Raw genomic sequence first — 26,746 nt, 5'->3', positions numbered from 1 at the left:
TATATAGTACATGTTATTTTTTAAATATTAGGTTAGATTATATATCTTAAAAATACTTTCAATATATTTTTTTTGTATTTGGATTTTATTTGAACCTATATATATCCTGTGTTCTCTCATCAGAAGAAAGCTAGTTCTCAGCTATGGATTTCAGGCCTCTACCCCTCTGCTTACTGGTGTGGGCAGGCAGTGGTGGATATTAACCTCTTCAATTTAATTCTCCTTTTAATGTATTTAATCATCTACATAACAAACATGATGGAAGTTTATATTTCAAGTCAAGGTTTATTTGCTATGGTAAGTAGCATATTAAATAGATCAAATTTTATAAGGTAATTAATAATTTTTTTAAATTAATATTTTCTATAATAATGGTGATTACATATTTATTTTACCATAAACCAAAAAAATGCTTGTAAAGTTTATGTGCAACAACATATTTTTAATATATTTGTAATGTGATTTTTTTCTTCAGATAATATTTCATTTTTTGATTATTATATATTTTGTATTTCTTCAGGTTGTTGTATCACTTGGTTATTCAGCTTCTCTTATCTTCCTGACATATGTGATATCATTTATTTTTTGTAAGAGTAGAAAAAATAGTAGCCTCTGGTGGTTTTGCTTCTATATTGTAAGTACACATACATTATTATACATACACACTAGAGACATAGTTATTTCTAAACTGTCGATGTAATGTCACACATAGTCACGTTTGTCTTAAGCAACCTGTCTTAACAATAGAAGTTAAAATTCAAAATCCAAAATGCTCCAAACCCAAACATTTCTGGTCCCAAGAATTTCAGATAAGGGGTACTTAAACCTGTACTTTAAAACTGCACCGTCGAAAGGAGGACAAAGGTAACTCGGTATTGAGTTAGTGATGTTCCTAAATAATTTAGTTACCACCCTATCAACAGAGTTCATAAAGAACTTCATAGAAAACCTGAAATATAAAATATACTATTGAGTGTATAGATACTTTATGTTATGGAGCTTCCTGGCAACACTAGAACAAAAACTGATCCTAGTCTCACCTGTTTCTAAATGAAAACTTAAACATAAGTCTAAGACATTAAAACTTACAAAATCTACACCTAGAGTTTTGAACTTCAATCTTGCATTTGCTGTGTGGTTTTAAACCCTAACATCTCTTAGTGTCTGACCATCTCTAACATCTCTGAACCCTAGATTTCTCATTTATAAATAAAAGAATAACAGTTAGTACATTATAGAGTAATTGTAAGGATTATAGTAAGTAATTCAGGCTTTCTTCATTCCTGGCATTTATGTAATATTCAGTGAACCTAGAGATTAGAATTTTTATTCAAATAGTACATTACTAGATCTAGCAGAGGTTTAATTTAATGCTTAATACATATTTGTTGGCTGATAAATTGATCCTCAAAACAGAAAAATAAAAAGTTATTTTTATCCCCTTCTCCCATTTACCAGTATTCTAAAAGAAAATGAGTCTATTGCTATGAAAATGCACAATCTCAGAAAAAGCACTTACTTGGAACTGGGGCGAAATGTATTAGGCAGGACAATGGCAAAGCTTTGTGATAGTTTGGTGAGAGGCAAAATAGTAAGATGGATTTTTAAAATAACTGCCCATGTAACTTTCAATTTATACAGGATTTACATATTTTTTACTATTGTTACCTTAGCTTTAAAAAGCTCATTCCTCTTTTTATCCTGTTATCTTGGGTTGAATTGAATACTGGGTCAGGAAGTCTATTTGGTCATTTTAAATATCCCCTTAATCTTCTTTTTTTTTAAGAGAGAGAGAGAGAGAGAGAGAGAGAGAGAGAGAGAGAGAATTTTTTAATATTTATTTTTTAGTTTTCGGCGGACACAACATCTTTGTTTTTATGTGGTGCTGAGGATCCAACCCGGGCCGCACGCATGCCAAGCGAGCGCGCTACCACTTGAGCCACATCCTCAGCCCTCTCCTTAATCTTCAATCTCTTCATCTATTAGAAATTTTCTTGTGAGACTATAGTTGGCAAATATTTTCCCCCACTCTATAAACATCTTCTTGCTTTGTTGATTGTTCCCTTTGTGGTGCAGAAGTTTCTTCATTTTTTTTTTTTTTATGTTTTTAGGGTCATATAAAAAAGACACAGGATTAATATCCAGAATATATAAGGAACTCAAAAAATTTCACAACAAAATAACAAGTAATCAAATAAAAAAATGGGTGAATGATATGAACATATACTTCTCAAAAGCATACAAATAGACAACAAATATGCCAGAAAGAAAGAAAGAAAGAAAGTGAGAGAGAAAGAAAGAGAGAGAGGAAGAAAGAGAGAAAGAAAGAAAGAGACTCATCATCCATCAGGGGAATGCTAGTCAAAACTATTTCATAGGTGGATGAGGTGGTGCATGCCTATAATTCCAGCAGCTGGAGAGGTTCAGGCAGTAGGATATCAAGTTCAAAGCCAGCCTGAGCAATTTAGCAAGGCCCTAAGCAAACTGGTGAGACTTTGTCTCAAAATAAAAAAGGGATGAGGGAGGGTTAGTGTTAAAATGCCCTGGGTTCAATTTTTGATACCAAAAAATAAAAAGCAATGAAATCTTTTTATTTGCAGCAAAATGGATAAACTTTGAGGACAGTGTGTTGAGTGAATAAGCCAGACACAGAAAAACAAATGGCATATGTTCTCTCTCATATGTAGAAGCTAAAAAAATAGTTGCTTTGAATGAAAGTTAGTGATTACTGGAGGTTGGGAAGGATGAGAAATGGAGGGAAAATAAAAGAAGTTTTGGCAACAGGGACCAAAACCGAATAACTTGTGGTGTTCAACAGCTCAGTAGGTTGACTAAAGTTCTCAACAATATTATGTATTTTATGAATATCTAGAAGAGAGGAGTTCAAAGGCTCCAAACATAAGGGATTATTCCCCTGATTAGGCAGTACGTGCCATATTCATGTGCTGAAATACCACTGGGACTGTGGGTGTAGCTCAGTTGTAGAGCACATGTTTAACATGAGTGAGACTCTGGGTCCTGGGATTAATCCCAGGACCAAAAAAAAAAAAGGCAGGAAAAGAAAAAACAAAGTTTATACTGAACTTAATATGTGCAATTAATACATGTTAACAAAAATAAAATTAAAAAATTTTCTGTTGGGAAGCTAAAATTCATGTATGTTCTCATTAACAAAAGCTCCTTTTCCCCTTCTCTCTCTGGAAGGAGGCATAGTGATAGCATGTAATTATGTTTGCATATGGAAAAATATGACATATGTGATAAGAACATCTATCTACATCTTAAATTATTTATCAAGTGAATATGGGCGGAGTGTGTCTGATGTAATACCATTGGACTTCCCTTGTAGGTCTTGAACTTCATGCTTTACATCATTTTTATCAATGACTTCAAGCTAACTATGATAATTGTCAGCATGGTGTTACTTCCATCATCGACCTTGGAAGTATTTCTTATCTTCCTGGAAAATGTAAGAAGTCTTACCATCTGTGCCCTTAATAATGAATATGTAGCCTTATGGAAGAGCTTCTTCAAGATCTACAAGGATAGAAAGTGGATTAGTTTGAATTGGAAGTGATATAAAATGACCATGAGGTATTTCTTTTGGATGACTAAAATGTTCTAAACTTGAAGTATGATTCTCCACAGCTTTGTAAACTTACAAAACATCCTGGAGTTGTGCACTTAAAATGGGTAAATATTATGGCATGAAAATTAATCCTCATAAAGCTGTTAAAAAAGCCTTCTCCTATGCACTTTGCAAAAATATATGCCCCATTAAATGCTATTGAAATCTAACATCAGATTTAAAAGAGCTCTCTGGGTCAATGGGTATTCATTATCCACTCTGAGGATAAATTCATGCACCATACCATCTAGGTATTCAAAAACAGGTATCAAACACTATTCCGCTAAGCATTAGGACACCTGATGAACAAGATCCCATAGTCCTTCCTTTCACAGAGTTTAGAGGAGACAAAGATCAACTTCCAGAAAGTGAACACAACAAACTTAAAAGGTTACAAAGGAGAAGGGCAGAGGACCAAGGGAGAACATGCAAAGTTCAGCCAATGTGCTCTGGAAAGTCAGAATTCTTCTGGGGACTTGATGTTTCCATACATTCCTAAAGGATAATTAAGAGTTAATGTGTCAGGGAGTGAGGCAGGGAGTAAGCACGTTCTGCAGAGGGAAGCAAAGGCATCAGAACAAAAATACTTCTCCATCAACTGAGGGATATCTGGAGTTCTTGACTGTATACTCAGCCCTTTGCTTAAAGCATTTTGCTTTTAAAATACAAGTAGAAACCAGCAAGGGGAAATCCATTAATCTAGATCTATCACATATTAGGAGGAATGAGTTACTCTCTGAATGAATTGACTGATGAAGAAAGAATAACATGATAGTGCTATTTATTATGATGGGAAATGGTCACCATGTGGGGAGAAGCAACCCTGTGAATAGGCTTCCATGGGACACTTAAGACAGGTATCTCAACTCCCAGAAATTTTCACAATGCCTACACCTCTCTCTGCCTTGCTTTCAATGGGCTTTTGGCAAATGTTTTGGTTTTAAACCAAGAGATTTTTTTTTAATTGGAAGAGAGGAGATTACCTGCTCATTGAGAAACAGCAAGACTTGAGTAGGAGACTCCCCTGTTTCTGTGCAGGGAATTTGTCACCAATGTACATAGAGGAATTGAGATAAATGAGAAGATAGTCAATCTGTAAAATTTCATATTATTTAAGTGAAAATTGTAAAGATGATGAAATTTCATTTATCCCCCATCCTTTTTTTTTTGCCTTTTCAGAGAGCAGAGGAGTACTATGAAGAATTTCAAGAATTCATATTTCACCTGAGTGCTGTTGATCTTCTAGTGTGCCTAATAGTAAGAGGACCTTATTACCTCACCACATATTCTTTTGAATGGCTGTCATTTACTATAACTATTTAATCTTGTCTGGGATATGCCAGATCTGAAAGTATTTTAAATATAGTCTTAGATAAATCAATTACGTTTGGATATGATCTTAAACCTTAGAATTACTTCTTATATGCATGACTAGAATGAATAAGACAAGAATTCAACATAAAATTAATTTTTGCTTCTCCTGTTTACTGCCCCCATTAAATTTGAGAAAGATTGTAAAAAATACAGATACAATATAAATTTAATCTTTTGAATTACAGATGAAAGAGGAAAAGTTGAATAGACTGAAAGGGAAAAATTATTACATTGGCAAATTTAGGTTGAGAAAAACTACTATCTTTAAATATTCTGTGTCAGTACTTTTCTGGTGTAAACAAACATATAGACATCCCTGTTCTCAGAGACCTTATATTTGGGTGAAGTATATAGGCGATAACCTAATTAAATTATACATACTCTGTTAGATAGGTGGCCAGGAAAGGCTTGGAGAAGAACATTCCAGGAGATAGCTGGAGTGACCTTTGTTTGTCCCAGGGTCATCTGGGAGGCCAGTGTGGTTTAGGCAGAGCAATCAAGGGGCAGAGTCATAGGAGAGATAGTCACAGAGGTAGTGGAACAAGTGTAGAGTTGGGAGAAGGGACCACACAGAGCAGTCTGGGCCACTCTAAGGACACCAACACTACTTTGAGTGATGGAGGAGTCTGAAGGGTCTTAGGCAATGTGGTACAATCATACTTACGTATTGAAGAATAGCTCTGGTGACTGGTGAGAAGGGATGTTTAGGTTAAGAGGAGCTGAGAGAGACCAGGTGGGAACGTGTTGTAATTATACAGATGACAAATAATAATGACCCATGTAGGAATAACACAGTAGGGGTGAGAAGTAGTTGATTTATGAATAATTTTGAAGATGAAGCATGCAGAATTTACTGACAGACTGAATGTGGGTTGTGAGCAGAACAAAGGAGGCAGGTTCAGCTAAGACAGATTGTGACTGAATAACTAGGTTTCTCCACTGACTTATAAGAATTCACAACAATGTTACCTGACAAACACCACCAATTTCACATGAATGTTTAAGTTACATTTCTGAACTGATGTTAAATAAAACTCTTTTCTTGTCTCTTAGCCTTATGTCCAGGCTTTGCTATTGGTGTTTATTCTAAGATGCATGGAACTAAAATGTGGACAGAAAGTAATACGAAAAGATCCTGTTTTCAGGTTGGTAAAATTTTTAACTTTATATTTGATATCATACTTTAATATTCCTAGGTGGTGGCTGTACTGTCAGCTTGTGATTATGGATTTATGTGTACAATCTAAGCAGTATGATGTTTGGCATTATGATCAATGGATTTCTGGTTTACTGCCAGGAATTCAGAGTTCTGGGAGAACTTGGCCTCTAAGCTGCTGAGGGAGACTTTAGTTTCTCAAAAATATGAACGAGCACCCAAACACACCATTAGCCCATCCAAGAGTGTGCACTCTTGAACAGACTAGGTAGGATGAATTGATTTAGCAAAGTAGTTCATAGTATTTCACAAGTGGAGGGCTCTGGAAAGACTGAGCAGTGAAAGATGTTGACACAATGGGCCTGATGAAGATGGGCTGAGAGCAAGCAGAGGCATGAGAATGAGTTGCATTGTCAAGAGGAAGGAGCAGTATTTGCTGATGAGTTTGAAAGGTCAAATCCACTTACTGGAAGAGAGGGATTCTGGCTAGTGGAACGGGAGTTCTCAGCAAAGCAGAAGAAACACTGGCAGTTATAATCACCACCAGTCTAATAAAAGAAAGGACACTTGGAAAATTACAGGGACACTGACTTTTTTTTTCTTTTGGTACCAGGGATTGAATTCAGGGGTGCTTAACCACTGAGTCACATCTCCAGTCCTTTTTTATATTTTATTTAGAGACAGGGTCTTGCTGAGTTGCTTAAGGCCTTGTTGAGTTGCTGAGGTTGGCTTTGAATTCTCAATCCTCCTGCCTCAGCCTCCTGAACTGCTGGAATTACAGGCATGCACCACCACATCTGGCTGAAACACTGACTTTTGATATGTCTTTGACAAGTGGAGAACCACATGTAACATTTCAATTTTTCTACAGAATCTCCCCACAAATTCAAAATGTTCCACTTAATCCAGAAATACATGTAGATGAAGATGAAGATGAAGATGTTCAAGCAGAAAGAATGAGAGCATCAAGTGCCCTGACCACTTCAAACGTAAATGAGGTAGAAAAGCAAGAAATAAAGCATGTTACTGGAAATACCCAAGAAGTATCCAACTTAGAGTTCCATATCTTGGTTTTCATTTTGAATGTTTGGAGTTTGGTGTGTTTTTAATCCTTAAATATGCAGACACTTTTTTGGAAGATAAAAGAACACAAAACATAATGATTTTATTCTTCTTTTGAGAAAATGAGTTTTGACAATTAGTGCTTGCATTTTAAAACTGAACAAATCTTCTTGAGTTGAATAATTAATGTGAGATTTGTTATAAAATACTAAGTGGAGATTAAGATTTTAAGGGTTAGTCTTTCATTCTGTGAGTTGGAGGTCGTGATGTTTCCATGAGCTTGGCCACTCTGTTCTGGCAAGGTCATGAGCTGTGTTCCATGAAATTCATATTTTCTCAGTCTATTTAGAAATAGGACACTATTCATTGCTAATGAATGCATATTACATTTGTTTTTTTTTTTAGTGAAAAAATTCAATAGATTTTTTAGTGGGGAGATTAATATATTTAATAAAAGTGTAATAAACATTATGGATTACTCTTTCAAAATATGGTCTTGTCTATGACATAATTCACGAAAGGTCCTAGCAGGGAGATCATAGCAACACATCATGCTGTTATCTCTTCTAGAATCCAGTCATAATTGCCAGCTGTCTACACAAAGTGTATGCAGGCCAGAGGAAAAGTTGCTTTTCAAAGAGGAAGAAGAAAATAGCAGCAAGAAATATTTCTTTCTGTGTGAAAAAAGGTTTGAAGTAACCACATTTTGAATTGACTGTTGTATTTGGAAATAGCCACTGAACATCTATTCTGTCAGCATTGTTTAATTTGCAAAGGCCTTCATTCACTCATTTATTAGACATGCTTTTTAAGTGTACCAGGGGTCATTTTAGGATCTGGAAATGGAATTATGAAGAAAGTAGGCAAATTTTCTCCCCCAGCATGTTTTTCATCTTAGAAGAGGATTCATAAATAAAAATAACTTACAAAGAAAAGTATCAGGTATTTAGTAAGTTAATGTGGAAAACTGAAATATTTGAAATGACATGTGATGTGGAGCAGTGTTTGAATAGGGTCAGGGAAGACATTTTGGGGTAGTGACATTAAAGTCAGATCTGGTGATAAGAAGGTGTGAGCCATGCAAACATTAAGAGATAAGTGCACCCAGGTAGAGGAAACTGCAAGGGCAGGGACTCATATCAACATAGCAGGAGAATTTGAGTCTCAGAGAGGCCAGTGGGTGCATCTGAGAATAGAAGGGATGAAATCAAACAATGGGTGGGGTGGGTGGGATAAGATTTTTAAAACAGTTAGAAATTCATATTTCATTCCAAGTTAGGGACTGTAATTTGAGGACTTTTAGCAGGCCCGTTTCATGGTTTAATTCATATTTTGAAAATACACATGCTGACTACTATTTGTTCCTGAATTTATATCAGCATGGAAGAAAGGACACAGTAGTTTAGACATGGGTAATTGGATTTGGGATGAAGTGTCCCTGACTTCCCAGATATAGGAATCACTTATATCTGTACTACTATAGAAAACAATTTAGGTACATTATTAATGGAAATAGGAAGTCTCAGTGAATGAAGATAAATGTATTGACATCAACTTCATGCACTTTTTGCTAATATTTTATATAATCACAAGAATTAATGTTTTGGCAACATTGATTACGTATGTATTACAAATTATAAAATGATACTGTCAGTTGCACAGATGTGATTACATTGAAGAAACAGGTTTATTGCACAGATGTGATTACATTGAAGAAACAGGTTTATGTAAACTGTGAATTCACCTCCACTATTAATAATCTGATTCTTTTTTGCAGGTGAAGTTTTGGGATTGCTAGGACCCAATGGTGCTGGTAAAAGTTCTTCTATTAGGATGATAGCTGGGATCACAAAGCCAACAGCAGGACAGGTACTGAGAAGCAAAGAAATGCCTTCTAATCCCAGCACAGAAATTTCATGATCAATATAGGTTATATCATTGTAAGTCTGTAGTTTTTGTATTTTAGATATTTTTATTTTTTCTCTTTTATTACTTTTACCAGGCATTTAAAGGTTTATGAAAGAAGTTGGGATGTCCCCAGAAACCAAGTACCTTTTCTTCATCACAATATCTTGGAAACCCCTGAAGCTTATTATGTCTCCCAGCCCCCTACATGTCAGAATGTAATTTTATATTAATAGAGTACATGCTTTCTGTAATAAATATGAAGCAATTTCTAGGGCATTCCTTTGATGATCTGACAGTTTAGGCATTTTTTAGCTATGTGTCAGTTTTTTGATTACTTGTACCGCTGGAGAAAAGGCTACATGTTTTTAAAACTGTTTTACCTTTGTAGGTGGAACTGAGAGTTGGGGAATGCAAGTCATTTCTGGGTCAGCAGGGAGATGGCATGGTCAAGTTCCTGGGGTACTGTCCTCAGGAGAATGTGCTGTGGCCCACCCTGACAATGAAGGAACACCTGGAGGTGTATGCCACCGTGAAAGGGCTGCAGAAAGAGGACGCTGCCATTGTGATTTCACGGTACAGAGAGGTCCTGCGATTCCTTTTTGCCAAGAGGCAGGGAAGCTGTATCATTGATGATGAACTCACCAATAAAGAGTGGAGAGTGGGAAGGCATTTACACCTTTTCAGAGCATTGGTGGTAGAACAGGGATGAAGGACAAGACATGGTTTCCTGCATCCCTGAAAGAGGGAATTTAAAAAAATGATTATATAAATTATTGCCAAGGAATAAGTTAATGAAATCATGAATAACCATTCATTTCAGTTTTTCTAATAAAAAACTGGAAACTGAATAAACATCCATTTTCAGTTTCTCATTCAGATTTCTAGAATTCTAGTTTTTCTTTAAAACTGTTTTTTTTTTTGAGTTGAAAACTATTGTATTCCAAAGTAAATAGTTTTTTTTTTCTTTACCATGACTTAAAGTGTTGGGCATGACTTAGCATTTTGAGAATAGTATGGCCATATGTTCCTTCAGTTCTGTTAGAATTGTACACTTGCATTTTCCAGAAATTCCTAATTGTCCTTATATATTTATCCTGTTTTCTATCAGACTAGTGAATGCTTTCAACCTGTATGAGCAGCTAAATGTTCCAGTGCAGAAATTAGCATCAGGGACCACAAGAAAGGTACATGTGATATTTGATGTTCTTCTGAGGGCTTGCGTGGAATGGAGCCAAACAGAGGTGTTTCTCTACATTGCAGCTATGTTTTGTGCTGAGCATCCTGGGAAATTCACCCATCTTGCTTCTGGATGAACCCTCTACAGGCATAGATCCAACAGGGCAGCAACAGATTTGGTGAGCATTATCATAAGCCTCAGAGCCATAAGTATAAATGTTTTGTGAAGTGGTGCCTATAAACTGATCTTGGAAATCAATACTCAAATCTACTGGTGTCTGATTCAGTGGAGACTGTGTCCTAATCTGCTGCTATAGTTTGGATCGTGAATATTCCCCAAAGGGCCCAAGGCTTGGTCCCCAACCTGTGATGTTATTGAGTGGTGTGACCTAGTGGAAGAAAGTTTGGTCATTAGGGGCATGGCCTTGGATGGGATACTGGGATGCTGGCCTCTCCTGTCTCTCTTCGTCCTTCCCGGCCACCATGAGGTGGTCATCTCTGCTCCATCCTATGCTCCCTGCCATGGTTATCCACAGTGCCACAGGCCCCAAAGCAACAGAGCCAACTGAATATGGACTGAAACTTCTGAAACTGTGAGCCAAAATAAACGTTTCATCCTTTTAAAGTTATTCTCCTACCTATTTTATCACAAGAATGGAAAGATCATGTGTTAGTTATTCATCAGCTATCATTATAATAAATACCTGAGAGAATTAACTTATGAAGAGAAGAGATTTATTTAGCTCATCTCTTTGGAGGCTCAGTGCATGATCACTTTGCCCCATTGCTTTGTGCCTGTGGCAAGGCAGCACATCATGGTGGAAACGTGTGACAGAGCAAAACTGCTCACCTCACAAGCCAGGGCAAAGAAAGCAAGAAAGCAAGAAGGGAGCTGAGGTTCCACAATCTCCTTAGGAAGACAAGCCCCAAAGGACACAAAGACTCCCACTAGGTGCCCCACCTCTTAAAGGTCCCACTTCCTCCCAATGGCACCACCCTAGGTTCAAGCCTTAACCTATGGGCTTTTGGGGACATTCAAGATTCAAACCATAGCAAAGATAATTCATATTATTGAGCAAACATATATTTTGCAAATCTGCATCATATTTTTCTAGTATTTAGGCTTAGAAAAGATCCTAAATATTTTGTTGGAGTCTTAGAGTTTGGGGCATTTTAATTTGGAATATATTTTAATTTTTGAGATGTTTACAATTATCTCCTTCTACTCTATTTTCCTAGAGACTGTTAATTTACTGACATCATTTCCTTTCTGTACCTCCTTTTAAAATACTTTTTAGTTGTTGAAGGACTTTTATTCACTTATTTATATGTGGGGCTGAGAATCAAACCTAGTGCCTCACACATGTGAGGCAAGCACTGTACAGCTGAGCTGCAACTCCAGCCCCTCCTTTCTTCCCCTTTTAATTTATAAAATTGTTTATTCAACTTTTCAGTCTTTTCCTCTTCTTACTTTATTTTCTATGAGTTACTCTTTGGATTAATAAAATTTCCAGTATAGTTTCATATTTATTACAATCCAATATTTTTCCAACTTTAAAAACTCCTTTGTTATGGAACTTTTATGCAAATGTACAAAGAATGATTTACAAATCTGCTGTATCCATCACTGAGTTTCAATAGTTATCAATATCAGGCCAACTTTTCACATACACATTTATCTACTTCCTTTCCCTATCTTCCAGGTATTTTGAATGAAATATGAGGCAGCTTACCCTTTTGCTTTATAAATATTTCAGTTAGTATCTTCAAAAGATAAAGAGAATTTTAAAAAAAAACCTTTACAACAATAAGATAAGCATATCTAAAAATATTAAAAACTTTCCCTTAAGTTATCAAAACATAGTATTCAGTTTTCCCTGGTATTTTTAAATTAGAATCTGGATAAGATTTAAAAATTATCTATAAAAATTCTCCTCTATTTTGTTCTCTGTCAGTCAGTGTTGTTTTGTATTTTTGTTTTAAATGCTGTTACTGTCTTGGCTCACTTCAGGCAGGCAATCCAGGCAGCTGTTAAGAACACTGAGAAGAGTGTCCTCTTGACCACCCACTACCTGGCTGAGGCTGAGGCTCTGTGTGACCGTGTGGCCATCATGGTGTCTGGAAGGCTGAGGTGGGTATCACTCCAGAGCCTGCACTTGACACCTAACACAGAATCCCTGTGGAAAGGGCAGAACTGCAGTGAGCAGCTGGAGCCTTTCCTTTCCCTTTCCACTACCTTGGAAATTGAAGAATTGCATCCAAATGTTAGTGGTAGTGTTTTTTCCAACATGTTCTCCTTCTTACCCATAGATGCATTGGTTCCATCCAACACCTGAAAAGAAAATTTGGCAAAGATTACATTCTAGAACTCAAAGTGAAGGAGCCTTCTCAAGTACCTTTGATCCACACCGAGATTCTGAATCTTTTCCCCCAGGCTGCGCAGCAGGAAAGGTGAAAAGGGTTCTGACTTTGGAGAAAGGTGTGGGCTTTACCCTCAGGTTTCTTTTTTGCTCTGGGAGAACTTCATTGTGATTTCATTTCAATTCATAGTTAGGGACCTCAGGAAAGGATTTGTTGACTCTTCCTTATTAGAAAAGGCTTGGGAGTGCGCAAATGAGATTGGGGGAGGACAAGATGGTTGAGTGAGAGCTGAATTTAAGACAAGTACATCAAAGAAACAGGATATAAAAATTGTTATTTTTATTTTAGCAAAGTGCAAATGTAATTGACTATCTAAGGTATGCTTCAGGGCATGTAACTCAGTCCTGTTTTTAGAATTTTGGTGTCGTAGATTAGACAAGAGGTTTTGATATACATGGGAAGACCATGGATGGTATGATGGAAGGAGCAGGGACTGGTCTGTAGGGAGCCTGTCATGTGGGTGTCGTCAACCTTTGGGCCATGTGGGAGCACCAACCTCTATTTGGGAAAGAGCTGAGAAGAGGGCATGAGAGTGTGCAACCAGAAGTAGTACATGGAAACAAGATGTCCCAAATCAATTCTGACTGTTCCTTTGAGGCCAGCGAAGTCTTCAGGTCTTTTATGTCCCTTTCTCCCAGCTTCAATCTCTGTTTACAAGTTAGCTTTCTGGTGACAAGTCTGAACTTTCATCAAAGGGAAAAGTTTAGAATATTTTTTTGTAACAAGTAAACAGTTTGGGTAAACTCAGCATAATATGTAACTATGCCAGATCATTACTAGAAGAATCTACAATAGCAAGGTACCAAAAATGATTAAATTTTTCCATTGATGAATGATAAATGATCATTTTTATTTTAAAAAGAAAATTTTTGTTTTAAAAAAAGGAAGTTAGTGATAATAGCAGTATTTATTTTGATGCTTGTCTTTCCCCTCAATGGAGATTCTGAGTTGAAGATGACATTTTCCTGTTCCCAGGTTTTCTTCCTTGTTGACCTTTAAGCTGCCCATAGCAGATGTTTACCCTCTATCTCAGGCCTTTTACAAATTAGAAACAGGTAAGAATGACCATATTTAAACAAAAGTCTTGAAGGATCAAGACTTTTAATTCAGTTGGAGATGATTGGTTGTATGATATATTTTTTAAACAGACCCAGCAGGGCATGATTTTTAAGAATGGTAATTGTAGATGATGATAGGTGTGTTAGTCACTTTTCATAGCTGTGACCAAAATACCTGACAATAACAATTTAGTGGAAGAAATTTTCAATTCTGAGGTCACCGTTTCAGAGGTTCAGTTCATGTTGGACCAATTCCGTTGCTCTGGGACTACAGTGAGGCAGAACATCATGGTGGAAGGGCTTGATGGAGGAGGGCTGTCAGCTTGTGTCAGCCCAGAAGCAAATACAAAAAGCAAGGAGCCAGGGATAGATATAATCTCCAACGACACACCCCTAGTGACCTACTTCCTCTGGCCACACCCTATCTGACTACAATTACCACCCAGCAATCCATTCAAGCGAATAATCCATCAAATGAATTAATCCACTGATTAGGTTATATCTCTTATAATCATTTCACCTCTAAATATTTCTGCATTACCACATGAGTTTTTCAGGGGATCCCTCCCAATCAAATCATACCAATAATTAATCCAGCTGTCTGGAAGGAGGTTAATCTGCAGTGCAGGAAGGGAAACTGTGTGAAAACACACAGCCATGCTTGACCATTCTTACTGGGCCTCCACAACATTACCCTCATAAAGCCCTTTGGTGTGGCCTGCTTTTCCTACTTATACACAGTCCTTCACACCACATGTCCTAATGAGTGCTTCACCCCTCTTCTCCTTCCATATCTACCTCCTTCTCACTTTCCTCCCTCAGTTGATGTCCTTGCTTTATATTTCACTAATAAAAGGAAAGCAATAGAGAAACCTTCCATTTGTCCATCAACCTCCTCATATCTGTGCTGGTGTTCTCAGCCTTCCTGTGGCTTTGAATGATAGCTCAGCCATTCCCTGACTGAGCATAATTTCTCTTGCTACTTGCTATCATTTTTCTGCTTTCAAGTGGGTCATTCTCAGCAGCAGACCAGTGTGGTGTAATTTCTCAGCACAGCATAGTGGTGAAGAGTTCAGAGTCCAGAGCCAGTCTTATTGGTTCCCATGCCACTGCTGTTGCTTTCTACCCAAGAGACATTAGGTAAAAATTGCTTGATACCTGCCTGTCTAGATGGCTCATCTCGACAATGAGGAATAATATCAGTGCCCTCTTTGCCAGGTTGTTCAGAGTATTCAACAAGTTAATTTTGAGTACCTAGAACTGTGCCTGGTTCCTTGTGCTTGAGATAATAAGTAATCTCTGCTGTGCTCCTTTCACTCTAGACAATGGACTTCCTGGCTCTTCCTAAATGCTGCCAGACATAGTGTTCCTGCCTCAGGACTTTGTATTCTGAAATTCTTCCTAAATATCCAAGCTGCTTCTCCACTGTTTCTGGTTTCTGCTCAACGATCACCTTATTTCTGTGACCTTCCTGAACATCCTATTAAAAAAAGTGCCCAGCACACCCTATTTTATTTATCTGCTTTCTTTTTCTCTAGAGCCACTATAATAATTTACTCTGTTATATACTTAAGGGTTCATGGATTAATGCCCATATTATCCCCACTAAGATGCAAATACAAAGGCAGAGGGTTTTGCCTGTTTCTTTATTGTTCTGTTTCTGGCATCTGAGAGCACCTTTCATGTAGGAGATTCTTAGGCTGTACTTGATAAAGCATGAACATGTGAATATGTGAATCCAGTGACAGATGTCATTCAGAGTTTGTGGTGAAGAAGACTGGCAGAGACCTGGTGTGGCAGAACCTACTAAAGGGAGTATTAGATGGGTGTGAAACAAGAACAAAATATTCCTTATGTAGTAAGGATATGTCAGTGATGTAGTTCCTAAAGGAACATGTGTAGTTCCCCAAACACATATGCTAATATCACAACACATATTATCAGACAATGTATGAAAAAACCCTAATATCAAGGTGAATTTAGTATGCATTTATATTAACTCTTTATGATGTTTATTATTTCATCCTTCTGCAAAAAAAATATTTATATTAATAACTTGCAGATTTAGTTCATATGACTTGGAAAAAATCCTGGTAATAAATTGTCAGAATCTATACCTAGTCCTTTTTCCCACCAGTTAAACATAACTTCAACCTGGAAGAATATAGCCTCTCTCAGTGCACGCTGGAAAAGGTGAGTCTGCCATTTGACTTTCTATCATCTCTGTAAATTTTACTTGCAAGCAACATGCATTTTTTCTGTTTATTTGGAAGACAGCCTACAACCTGACTATTCCTTCTCCTTCTTTTCTTCTCTTAGGTATTCCTGGAATTTTTTAAGAAGCCAGAGCCTGAAAATGTTGATGAAGAAGTTGATACAACCATGAGATGGAAACTCCTTTCTTATTCAGATGAACCCTAAGTCCTCAAACCCAATGGGCTGATGTGCTATTAACATTTATTTTATGTAATAATTAGCAGTGTGTATGATTTAAAAGATCATTTGATATCAGGATCAGGTATATGTTGTATGTGTACTCAATAAATGAATAAATTTAAAAGTTATTCCTTTTAAAAGTAATGGAAAGACTGTTAAGGACTAAAAGGACTAAAAGACCCTTGAATTAAAAAAATGAACAAACATGCACATTGGAAAAGAAGCTCTAGTATACCTTTTGAAAACAAGAGGAGTTATAATAATATTTGTTCAGAATTTTAAAATTTTGAATACTAATCTGATGTTCTTATGATTACCCTCACTTCCTCATCAATAGTTTTATAGGTATTTGCTATTCTTGTAAGGTCATTTCTCCATTATTTTTGCATATGTGCATATAGTATATCTATATACACACATCTTCTGTATGTCAGCTTCACATATTTTTATCCTTAAAGATAACTATGTCCTTTTGAATATCACAAGAAAACTTTTTGAAATGTTGAAAATTTTTTTCTGCTTTATTTTTCTGGTGACATATCAGATAATTTAACGATATTTTTATGCTTAATAAGGAAAATTTATATAATGGAATATAATATAGAAATTAAATATAATTGAATAAAAAATTGCCACAATTTCTCCAAACAAAAATCCAACTATTTCCTTCTTTCCTTAGTGCATTTTTACACAGTTGTAACCATATAGCATACATAATTTCCTAAAAAGTTATACATACTTACTTACATACCATTGCAATCATTTAATTTACTTTCAAATTTATGGTAAGGTTGCAGGTTTTTATGTTTTCGTTCAACTTTATGTTATTTGTATTCCTTGTTCATTTATATTGGTTATTCAAACTTTTCCGTATCCATGTCATAAGATTTTTATATAATTAAATATTTTACCTGTATATTTTATACCTGTAGGGTTAAAACCACCTATTTGAAAACTTGAGACTCTAAATGTTCCAAAATCCAAGACTTTTGAGTACCAATATGGTGATACTAGTGGGAAATTCCTACTGGCCTCAAATAACAGTCAAAATTCTCAGGCACACTAAAAGTATTATACAAAATTGCTTCCAGGCTAAGTGCATGAGATTTATATAAAACATAAGTGAATTTTGTGCTTAGACTTGAGTCTCATCTCCAATATATTTTATATATTTGCAAATATTTTAAAAATCTGACACAAAAAAACCCCCGAAATCTCAAACCCTCTGGTTCTCAGCATTTCTAATAAGGGATAATCAACCTGTACCATCATTACCTCTGAGGAGTTATATTTCCAAATCTATGATAAATGATGTATAGTTTGCTGTTTCTTCAGGAGCTGTTGGTACCTTATACATTCATATCAGTTGGGTTTAGCTGATCTAGGAAGAAGCCAAAGAGATGGTAGTGTGGAAGAAGAGAAAGGCCTGAGTATTTCTTCTGTTCTCTCCCTACTTTGGTGCCAGATCTCTAGAACTAGAACCTTCTAGGCTTATAGCTTTATCTCTCCTCTGGTAACACCCTGACACTCTTGACATCCCATGACTTTTGACTTCAGGAATGTATGTGTACAGCCTCCAGCAGTTAATTAAAATCACCACTTAAACTGTCATCCCTAACAATTTATGACTCTAGTGGCTTCTGCTCAGGTAAGCTGATCTTGGGTGTGGTCCTTTGCATTCACTTGTCTCCATGATTTCAGGGTTATTATTGGCTCTGAAGCTGTAGTCTCTTTAGGTCCAAGAAACATCAATTTTCTGTTTTCTTAGATTTTTCTTTTAAGGAAAGAAATGATGATTTCCAAGCTGTTTATACGTCAGAGCTAAAGAAACTGGATTTTAAATCTTACGGCTTTTTAATTAAATTTAAATTTAGATCACCACCTGGGGCTAGTGTCTACTATATTAAATTAGTTATTTGAAGTTAACTAGAATCTCTGTCCTCATCTTAAACTATGTTTTGTAGGGTACTCAGCTCAAATCATGCCTCTCTCTGCTATAATTGTTTTGTTTTGTTTGGTACCAGGGGATTGAACTCAGGGGCACTCAATCACTGAGCCGTATCCCTGGCACTATTTTGTATTTTATTTAGAGTCTGATTTGCTTAGCTCCTCTGTTACTGAGGCTGGCTTTAAACTTGTGATCCTCCTGTACTTGTGATCCTCCTGTCTCAGCCTTCCAAGCTGCTGGGATTACAGGTGTGTGTCACTGCACCCGGCTGTAATTGCTTTTTTATATCATAGATCTTCACTATCTTCAACACCCACCCTGAGAAAAATTAGTCATTGTCATCATTATTTTATGCAGTAAGTATTTATTTAGTCTACAAATATATTGATTAGTCTCTAGCATCCAACTATTTCTTTCTGGGTTTGATTTCTTTTTTCTTGAAGGGTTTCTTATTAGTAGATCTTTCAGAGATATTCATTTAAAAAAGCTGTCTCATATTTTTTATGGAAAGATATGTATCTCTTATCCCTATATAATGAATTATGCTTAATTATTTATAATAATAAATATATTTAATATAATCTAGCTGGCATATTCATCAGCCTTTTCAATACCACTCCAAAACTTACTGGGCTTAAAACAGCAATCTTCTTTTAACTTTGTTTTCTTTCATTTTTCTTTCTTCTTCTTTCCTTCCTTCCTTCCTTCCTTCCTTCCTTCCTTCCTTTCTTTCTTTCTTTCTTTCTGTCTTTCTTTTTTATTTTGGTGGTACTAGGGATTGAACCCAGGGTGCTTGTTCACTGAGCTACATCCTATCCCTTTTTATTTTTTTTGAGACAGGGTTTCCCTAAGTTTCCCAGGTTGGCCTTGAACTTGTGGTCCTCTTTCCTTAGTCACCTGAGTAGCTGGAATACAGGTGTGGACTATCACATTCAGTTAACTTTGTTTTCTTGATTTGTTTCTGGAATCTGCACTATTTATTTTTTTCTTTGAATTCAATGTTTATTTTTGTTATATCTTAACATTTTATTCATATCTTTATGAAGAAAACATTCATATCACCATAATCTGAGAATGCATAGAAATTATTCTAAAATCACACTATATATTATTTAGGTATAATAAATTTAAGGTAGCTGGCACTATATCTTCTTCAGTTGTAAGTTTTACTCCAAGTATACTAGGAAACTTGCAAAAGGTACTCATCAAGTAGGTTCACAAGATTTATGATTTGTGTATTGTAAACAAGCTTTTATTTTTATTTTTTAATGAAGTGAGGTGGTTTTTAAAAATTTGTTCTAATTATACATGACAGTAGAATGCATTTTGACACATCATATATAAATGGAGTGTAACTTCTCTTTCTTCTGGTTGTACATGATGTAGAGTTGCAAAGGTTATGTAATCATATATGCACATAGGGTAATAATGTCTGACTCATTCTGCTATCATTCCTACACCTATGCCCCCTCCCCTTCCTTAACTCCCTTCTGTCTAGTTCAAAATACCTCTATTTTTCCCCACTACCTTATTGTGAATTAGCATCCGCACATCAAAGAAAATTCGACCTCTGGTTCTTTGGGATTGGCTTATTTCACTTAGCATGATATTCTCCAATTCCATCTATTTACCAGCAAATGCCATAATTTCATTCTTCTTTAATCCTGAGTAATATTCCATTGTGTATATATTCCACAGTTTCTTTATCCATTTACCTGCTGAAGGCACCTAGGTTGGTTTCATGGTTTAGCAATATGGAATCTCTATACTGCTTTCCATAGTGGTTGCACCAATTTGGAGTCCCACCAGCAATGTATGAATGTACCTTTTTCCCCACATCCTCGTCAACATTTATTGTTGCTTGTATTCTTGATGATTGCCATTCTGACTGCAGTGAGATGGAATCTCAGTATAAATAATCTTTTTAGATGATTGAATACAGTTTAGTTTGCAGTTCCCATTGAAAGTTTAAAAAATGACCGAGTGACTGAGCTTCTTATGTTAACAATCAAAAAATGATTTCTATGAAGAAAAAGAAAAGTCACAAAATTTAACACACATTAATTCAATCAAACATCTGAAAGACAAATATGTGTTAGAAAGGATTAAAGGCCAAAACTATTGTGGATTTCCTGGTCTAGTAGAGGGAAGGATCTGAGATTTCCCAGGGTTTCCATTTAGGCTTTCTGCTCAGGGAATGTAATCACTTTACACATCAACTCTAGCAAAAGAGGAGAAGAAATTCATTGGCAGCAAAATTGAGTAAGGCAAGAGTAAAAGATTATCATACATAGACCTAATGACCTTTGTAAAATCAAACTTTGCAGATATTAATAAAAATATTAAATCATATTTGTGCACTGAGCAAATTACCATTGGTAAAAATAATGAAATAAATACCAAACCTATTATGAAATTTAACAATGGATGTGTCAGTTTATATGCTATTTTGCATTACCATTGGTGTTGATGTTGGTGAGTTGAATTTAAGTAACTCAGCTTGTTTGATAACTATGTTTTCTTTCCTTACTCATTTTAAGCATTTTTTTATGAAGTTTTTATGTCTCATTATTTATCAGTTTCATATCCCTTAATAATTTATTGATCCATTGCTGGTTTCAAGTAATGACTGAAAATTTTTGAAATGTAGTTTTGAGCTATTAACTTAGGAAAAAATTTTACAAATATTCTTAAATTTCAGTAGCACTACCTACACAGCAGGACTTTGAGCAGGACCCACAGTTCCTCACATGACTAAGGTAATCTTTCATTCTCGTTGATGCCTATTTCTAGAATCCTGAGGCTCTGCTCAAACTGCTCAGCACACCTGTTGGTCTACCCTTAACATTTGCTCCCTTTCATAGAAAAATATCTTGACTCTCAAGGTTGAAACTTTTGCTTTCTATCGTGGTATTTAAACATTCTCTCAGCTCTCACTGGAACTTCCTTTATTTCTTAAGACAGAGAACAAAATAGCCTACTCCTTTTCAATGTTATGCTTTCATCTTGCTTCTGACCCACTCCCTTCTTATCCATGCCCCTTTGAAAAAAGAAGCTCTCCATCTGTAACTTGATTTCTCCTTTGTTTTCAGCATTTTCCCTTTCACTTCCCTTTCTAAATTTCATTTAAAAAGAAAAACAAAAAACCTTTCCTTGAACAGAGCAATTCATTTTGGCTACCATCCAAACTTTCTTTCTCTCATAATCAAGATTCTGGAGGGGGGCCGGCCGGGGTTGTGGCTCAGAGGTAGAGCGCATGCCTACCATGCGTGAGGCACCGGGTTTGATCCTCAGCACCATATAAAAATAAAGATATTGTATCCACCTATAACTAATAAATAAATAAATATTTTAAAAAAGATTCTGGAGGAAAAAAAATGATACTTTTTTTTGCTTCTTTATTTCATATCCAGTGTTGTAGCTCAGGACCTACGTTTTGAGCAACTTTCATGTCCCAGCTCTGGGAGGAATACAGCAGTGAGTGTTCTTCATTATTCAGATGTCTGAGTGTGGAGTGGGAGAGAAAAAAATATCATTAGTTTAAAACAAAGTGAGGTGCATTCTGCAAAAGCACAGCCATGGAATGCTGTGGAAGCACCTGGGAGCAGTATGTGATCCATGTGGAATGAGACAGGCAGGGAGATTTCAGAGCTAAAATTCAAAGGACATGTAGGAGCTAGGCAGAGGGATGTCTCACCAGGGAAAGGCCAGAGGAGGGTAGGGCTTAATTCTAGGAGAGCAAAGAGATGTAAGTAAGACCACCGTGGTGCATTCACTGAAAACAGTCATGTTGGATCTGGAGAAGGGGAAAGGGCCAGGGGGGTGGAGAGAGGAGCAAGGACCAGGGGATAAAAAGTTCTTTGTATTTTCAAGGTAAGGAAGGCACTGTCGAGGCAGCAATGAAAGTAATTCAATAAAAATTTTATGTCAGGGTGATTCTATGTGGTGTGAAAAAGGATTGCTTTTACATTTAATTTTTTAATTTATACTTTTTAAAATTGATTTTATTTTTTAAATACATGACAGTGGGATGCATTACAATTCTTATTACACATATAGAGCACAATTTTTCATGTCTCTGTTTGTATATAAAGTATGTTTACAACAATTCATGTCTTTATACATGTACTTTGAATAATGATGTCCATCACATGCCACCATCATTAAAAATGGAGATTTGTCATATTTCAAATATCCAGTAAACTTCTAAGAACAACAGAAAGTAAGAGGGAGTGATATTTGACAAAAGTATTGACTGAAAATTTCCTTAAAAAGATTCAAGTTCTTTGACTGCAAGTAACCACAATGTACCATGCAGGACACACACCCACACACACCCCAAAAAAGAAGAAACACACACACACACACCCCACACACACACAAGTAAGCACACTGTTGTGAAATTTCATACACTTGTGGTTAATGTTCTAGTGAGAAAAAGAAAAATCCTCAAATTAATGAATATAAGCATTCTTATCAGCATAAGTAGATGTGAGACAAGGCAAACACATGTTATTTTTAAAGTGAATAATACATGACATTTTTAGTCAGGATCAAAAATTAAAAACACCGGAACAATTGAAATACATATATATAGGTGGAGAATATGGAGAGATGCATTCTAGTCAAAAAACATGTTGGTGTAAAGCTGGGTGTGGTGGTGAGAACCTGTGGTCCCTGTTACTTGGGAGGCTGAGACAAGAGGATCACTTTAACCCAAAAGTTCAGGGCCAGCCTGAGCAGCATAGTGAAACCCCATCTCAAGTATATGAGTGTGTGTGTGTGTGTGTGTGTATGTGTAGAAAATAAGTTTATTATAGTCTAAAAATTTACATGGTAAAAAATTATTTTAAAATATGCTTGCTATCACAAAAATCTAAAATGTATGTTGTCAAGGTGGCATATTTTTAACAATCACTTTATTAAAATTTAAAAATACCTACAATGTCCAGCTAGCATTTATTGCATAAGCTCTCACTGCTAGGTACAGTGCCTTTTTATCTCTGTCTTTCCCCGTCCCTTAAATCGTAAGTTTTTAAAATTCTAAAATGAATGCTGTTTGGATACCATTGTAGTCTTGCTGGATACCATTGTATGATCTGGGTCTCTCAGATGAGCAAACTCAGGGTCCCAGGGTAGCCCCTTGCCCAGCCCAGCCTTGCACAGTTGGCGAGGAGCAGAGCTAAGGTTTCAAGTTAGATCTGCTAAACACTTATCCTACGAGGAACTGAAAGACTGAAGAGAAAGTTGCCTGTCATACAATGGTTTTCTACATTGCTAGAGTAATATGGGTTCAAATATGCTTATTAACAGTTAAAAGTAATCACCAGTTGACCAAAATATAGATCCAGAACTTTCCAGGCAAAAGACGGGATAAAGAGGAACCTAAAATAAGGAACAGAGAAAATAGGCTCAGTGAAGAAATGGAGAAGTAGAAAACCACAGGAAAACTTGAAGAGCTTTTGAAATGTCAGGAGGAAATGGATTCATCATCTTAGGGACTTACCTTCTCTCTGTGGAAAGCAAAACAATTGTAGACCAAATCAAAAGAAAAATACAGTTACACTGTTTTGAGTTGCATCTCATAGGCAAGTGATAGAGATTTTTCAAAATGTACCTGAGAAATGCAAAGACAGGTAGAAGTGGAGGGTTGGAATAAAGATGTTTCAAGGGATAGATGCATAAAACAGGACAAATTGGATTTATTGATGACATCCTTAAGGAAAAAGAGAAATTTTTGGAGGATACCTGACTAAACTCACAGGCAGGGAGTGCAGCTAGGTCTGAGAAAGAATGAAAAACAAGAATGTAAAAACCCCTGGGAAATAAGCAGATGTTCTCAGCATCTATCAGGAAGCTGGACTGCTTCACTCTTCTTTCTTGGCAAATCAAGTTTTCCAGCTCTTGTACCACAGTGTTGAGAAGAGCACAGGTCCCAGGGTGACAAGTACTCTGCATATACAATGAGCATATATATGCAGGATCCCAAAGGAAAGCATATTTATATATAAGGATTCCAAAGGAATGAATATTTATATATAAGGATCCCAAAAGGAATGTTTTAACATGCTACAAAGAACATCACATGAAAGTTATAAGGCTTCTGGCAGTGGAAAATATTTCTGCAAAGTACCACAAAAACTGTAAAATGTGTGTACATAAGTGAGAATAATCCAGTGAACAGAGACACACAAATGAGACTGCAAGTATAGCATTCATAACAAGCTCTAGATTCTGGAAATGAACTGGCTTTAGCCTAAGTTCTGTTCCTCGTTATTTGTGTGAATTGCAGTGTTATTTAAACTCTAAGACCACAGTCTTCCCATTTAGAAAGCAGGGTAAGTTATAATAGTATCTACCTCATGGGGCTACTATGTGGATCAAATGTGTTACTATTTAAGTGTGAGGGTGGGGATTTAGCTCAGTGGCAGGACATTTGCCTAGCATGTATGGGGCTCTGAGTTTGATCCACAGCACTGAAGAAAAGTTTGTCTGCCTATCTGCCTATCTATCTATCTATCTATCTATCTATCTATCTATCAATCAATCATACATATATATTAGTGCATATATGTATTTAAATATTGAAATTTTTCTTATACATAGGAGATGCTAGAAATATATGTAAAATAAATAAATCGTGATAAAAGTCAGTGACATTCAATTTTTGAAATTCTGTTAGTTTTTGTTTGGTTTTACGATTCCTGTTTGATTCCAGAGCACTTCGTTGAGCCACATTCCCCAGTACTTTAGTCCTTTTTATCTTTTATTTAGAAACAGGGCCTCCCTAAATGGCTTAAGTTCTTTCGAAATTGCTAAGGCTGGATTTGAACTTGTGATAGTCCTGCCTCTGATGCCCATCACTGAGTAACTGGGATTATAGGCCTATGCCACCTTGCCTGGCCCCTTTCTCTTCTTCTTCTTACTCCTCCTCCCCCTTCCCTGTCCTCCCCTTCCTCCTTCTTTTTCTTCCTCCTCTTCCTTCTGCTTCTCCCTTTTGCAGTGTTGGCAATATAATCCGGGACTTTGCACATGCTGAGCAAGTTCTATGCCACCAAGCTATATCTCCAGCCCTAAGATTTGTTTGAATTAGTAAGCCAATTCTAAAGCTTATTTAGAAGAGTAATCACACGTAACTTAAACATGAAAATCTTGAAAAGAAGATTAGCAAAGTTGAGCTTGCCTTGTTATGGTGCCACAGAGTACACAATAAGGAGCTTATGAAGGAAGAAGCCAACACATGAAGAAACAGAGCTCAGAACAGAAAGAGGACAAGAGCCAGGACTTATAAAAACTTAGACACAAAGTTCTTCTAGGAAACATGAACTTCCTAAATTATATTTTCTGTACACAAAATGTTAACAATGTTATTATATGTGATAGTTTTTATCTCTACAGAAGATAGTCGACATACAGAAACAATCAAAGTTTGTTTATTGTTGTATCATGGATTGATGAGTTCAATATGCTTCTACAGATTTGCTTGGGGGGAAATTTCTGTATCTCATATAATTAACAGAAGAGTAAATATAATTGAACAAATATTGAAAGAACGGATGATAAGTAATGGGACACAGATAAGAGTCTGCTTTAAGAATTGTATGCATTTACTGTTTCCCTTCAGCTGTGTGCTCAGGAAGTAATTTTAGCATACAAGAGTTTGACATTGTCTATAAGCAAAAAGATAATGGTTCTTTTTCATCTTCCTTTTTAGCCAGACAAACTCCATGAATTTCAAGAAATTTTGGGATAGACTTGTCTTCTGCTCAAAAAAGAATGACAGCTATCAGTTGTATAAATTTTTTCTAACATTGCTGGAAACTGGATATACTAAAAGCCAGTGGTTGCCTATGGGGACATAACTTGTTTCCTGAGGCCTCTTACAGAAATAACAAGTCTGTAGGCTTTAGGAATACAGGTATTTTTTTTTTTTTATGACATTCTGCAAACTTTCTTCAACTTTTTATCCCATTGAAGATGCAATGTAACTGAGATGCAGATGAAAATTCAGCATTTACTTTTCTGCCTGGAAAAAAAATAAACAATTTTATCACCATGCTTCTAGATTCATTTTTTAAGAAACCGTGGAAGGTTTTGAGATATTTCTGACTCGATTTGTGTATTTATACTTGTCATTAAAAATAAATTCCTCTCCAGTTTGCTATGCTCTGCCTTGTCTGAATGTTTTGTTGATCATTATTCTAAAGATTGTGTTGAGGGTTAACTCACCCATTAAGGCCCAATATGTAAAAGAAAAAAAGAGAGAGACAGAGAAAGAGAATGACAAAGGCTAGATTCTCCTTTGCTTTTAGTACCTAATGTTTGTAAACTCAGCCAACCATCTGCAACTGTGAACTCCCTGTAGAGGAACTGGATGGAGACAAAGAAATGGAAAACAGCACAGGAGTCACTATGTGAGCATAGAGCTTTTGGCAGTCTGGCTGCATGGAGACCTCTTCGGAACTCTGTCTAAAACGGAACAATTTACAATTCAACATGAAATTAAACCCACGATGTAGAATGATCCAAAGGAATGTGAATTCTTTAGGACATGGAGACCCGGGAATAAACTGTGCTTC

At 36.2% G+C, this 26,746-nt stretch overlaps 1 protein-coding gene across 7 annotated transcripts in view; it reads left to right on the top strand.

The window, feature by feature from the left end:
• LOC107158377 (ATP-binding cassette sub-family A member 6-like) overlaps window positions 1–16,347 on the top strand; it is a 27,446-nt gene extending 11,099 nt beyond the window's left edge. For 4 of the 7 annotated variants that reach the window (XM_048798193.1, XM_015504862.2, XM_048798196.1 and 1 more), the window contains exons 4-20: window positions 124–297; window positions 521–634; window positions 3,350–3,469; window positions 3,649–3,693; window positions 4,808–4,885; window positions 6,056–6,147; window positions 7,030–7,156; window positions 7,791–7,908; window positions 8,998–9,089; window positions 9,517–9,701; window positions 10,237–10,312; window positions 10,389–10,483; window positions 12,316–12,435; window positions 12,615–12,755; window positions 13,701–13,780; window positions 15,921–15,976; window positions 16,103–16,347. In XM_048798193.1, the coding sequence (XP_048654150.1) occupies window positions 124–297; window positions 521–634; window positions 3,350–3,469; window positions 3,649–3,693; window positions 4,808–4,885; window positions 6,056–6,147; window positions 7,030–7,156; window positions 7,791–7,908; window positions 8,998–9,089; window positions 9,517–9,701; window positions 10,237–10,312; window positions 10,389–10,483; window positions 12,316–12,435; window positions 12,615–12,755; window positions 13,701–13,780; window positions 15,921–15,976; window positions 16,103–16,204 (1,815 nt within the window). In that variant the 3' untranslated portion in view covers window positions 16,205–16,347. Of the gene's footprint in view, window positions 1–123; window positions 298–520; window positions 635–3,349; window positions 3,470–3,648; window positions 3,694–4,807; window positions 4,886–6,055; window positions 6,148–7,029; window positions 7,157–7,790; window positions 7,909–8,997; window positions 9,090–9,516; window positions 9,702–10,236; window positions 10,313–10,388; window positions 10,484–12,315; window positions 12,436–12,614; window positions 12,784–13,700; window positions 13,781–15,845; window positions 15,896–15,920; window positions 15,977–16,102 lie in introns of those variants that run through there. The other 3 variants (XR_007345657.1, XM_048798194.1, XM_048798197.1) reach the window with 3 other exon arrangements.
• Window positions 16,348–26,746: the final 10,399 nt, after the last annotated feature.

This window comes from Marmota marmota, unplaced genomic scaffold (assembly GCF_001458135.2).
Source record: "Marmota marmota marmota unplaced genomic scaffold, marMar, whole genome shotgun sequence".
Taxonomy (NCBI): Eukaryota; Metazoa; Chordata; class Mammalia; order Rodentia; family Sciuridae; genus Marmota; species Marmota marmota.
This window is presented reverse-complemented; position numbering and strand designations above follow the sequence as displayed.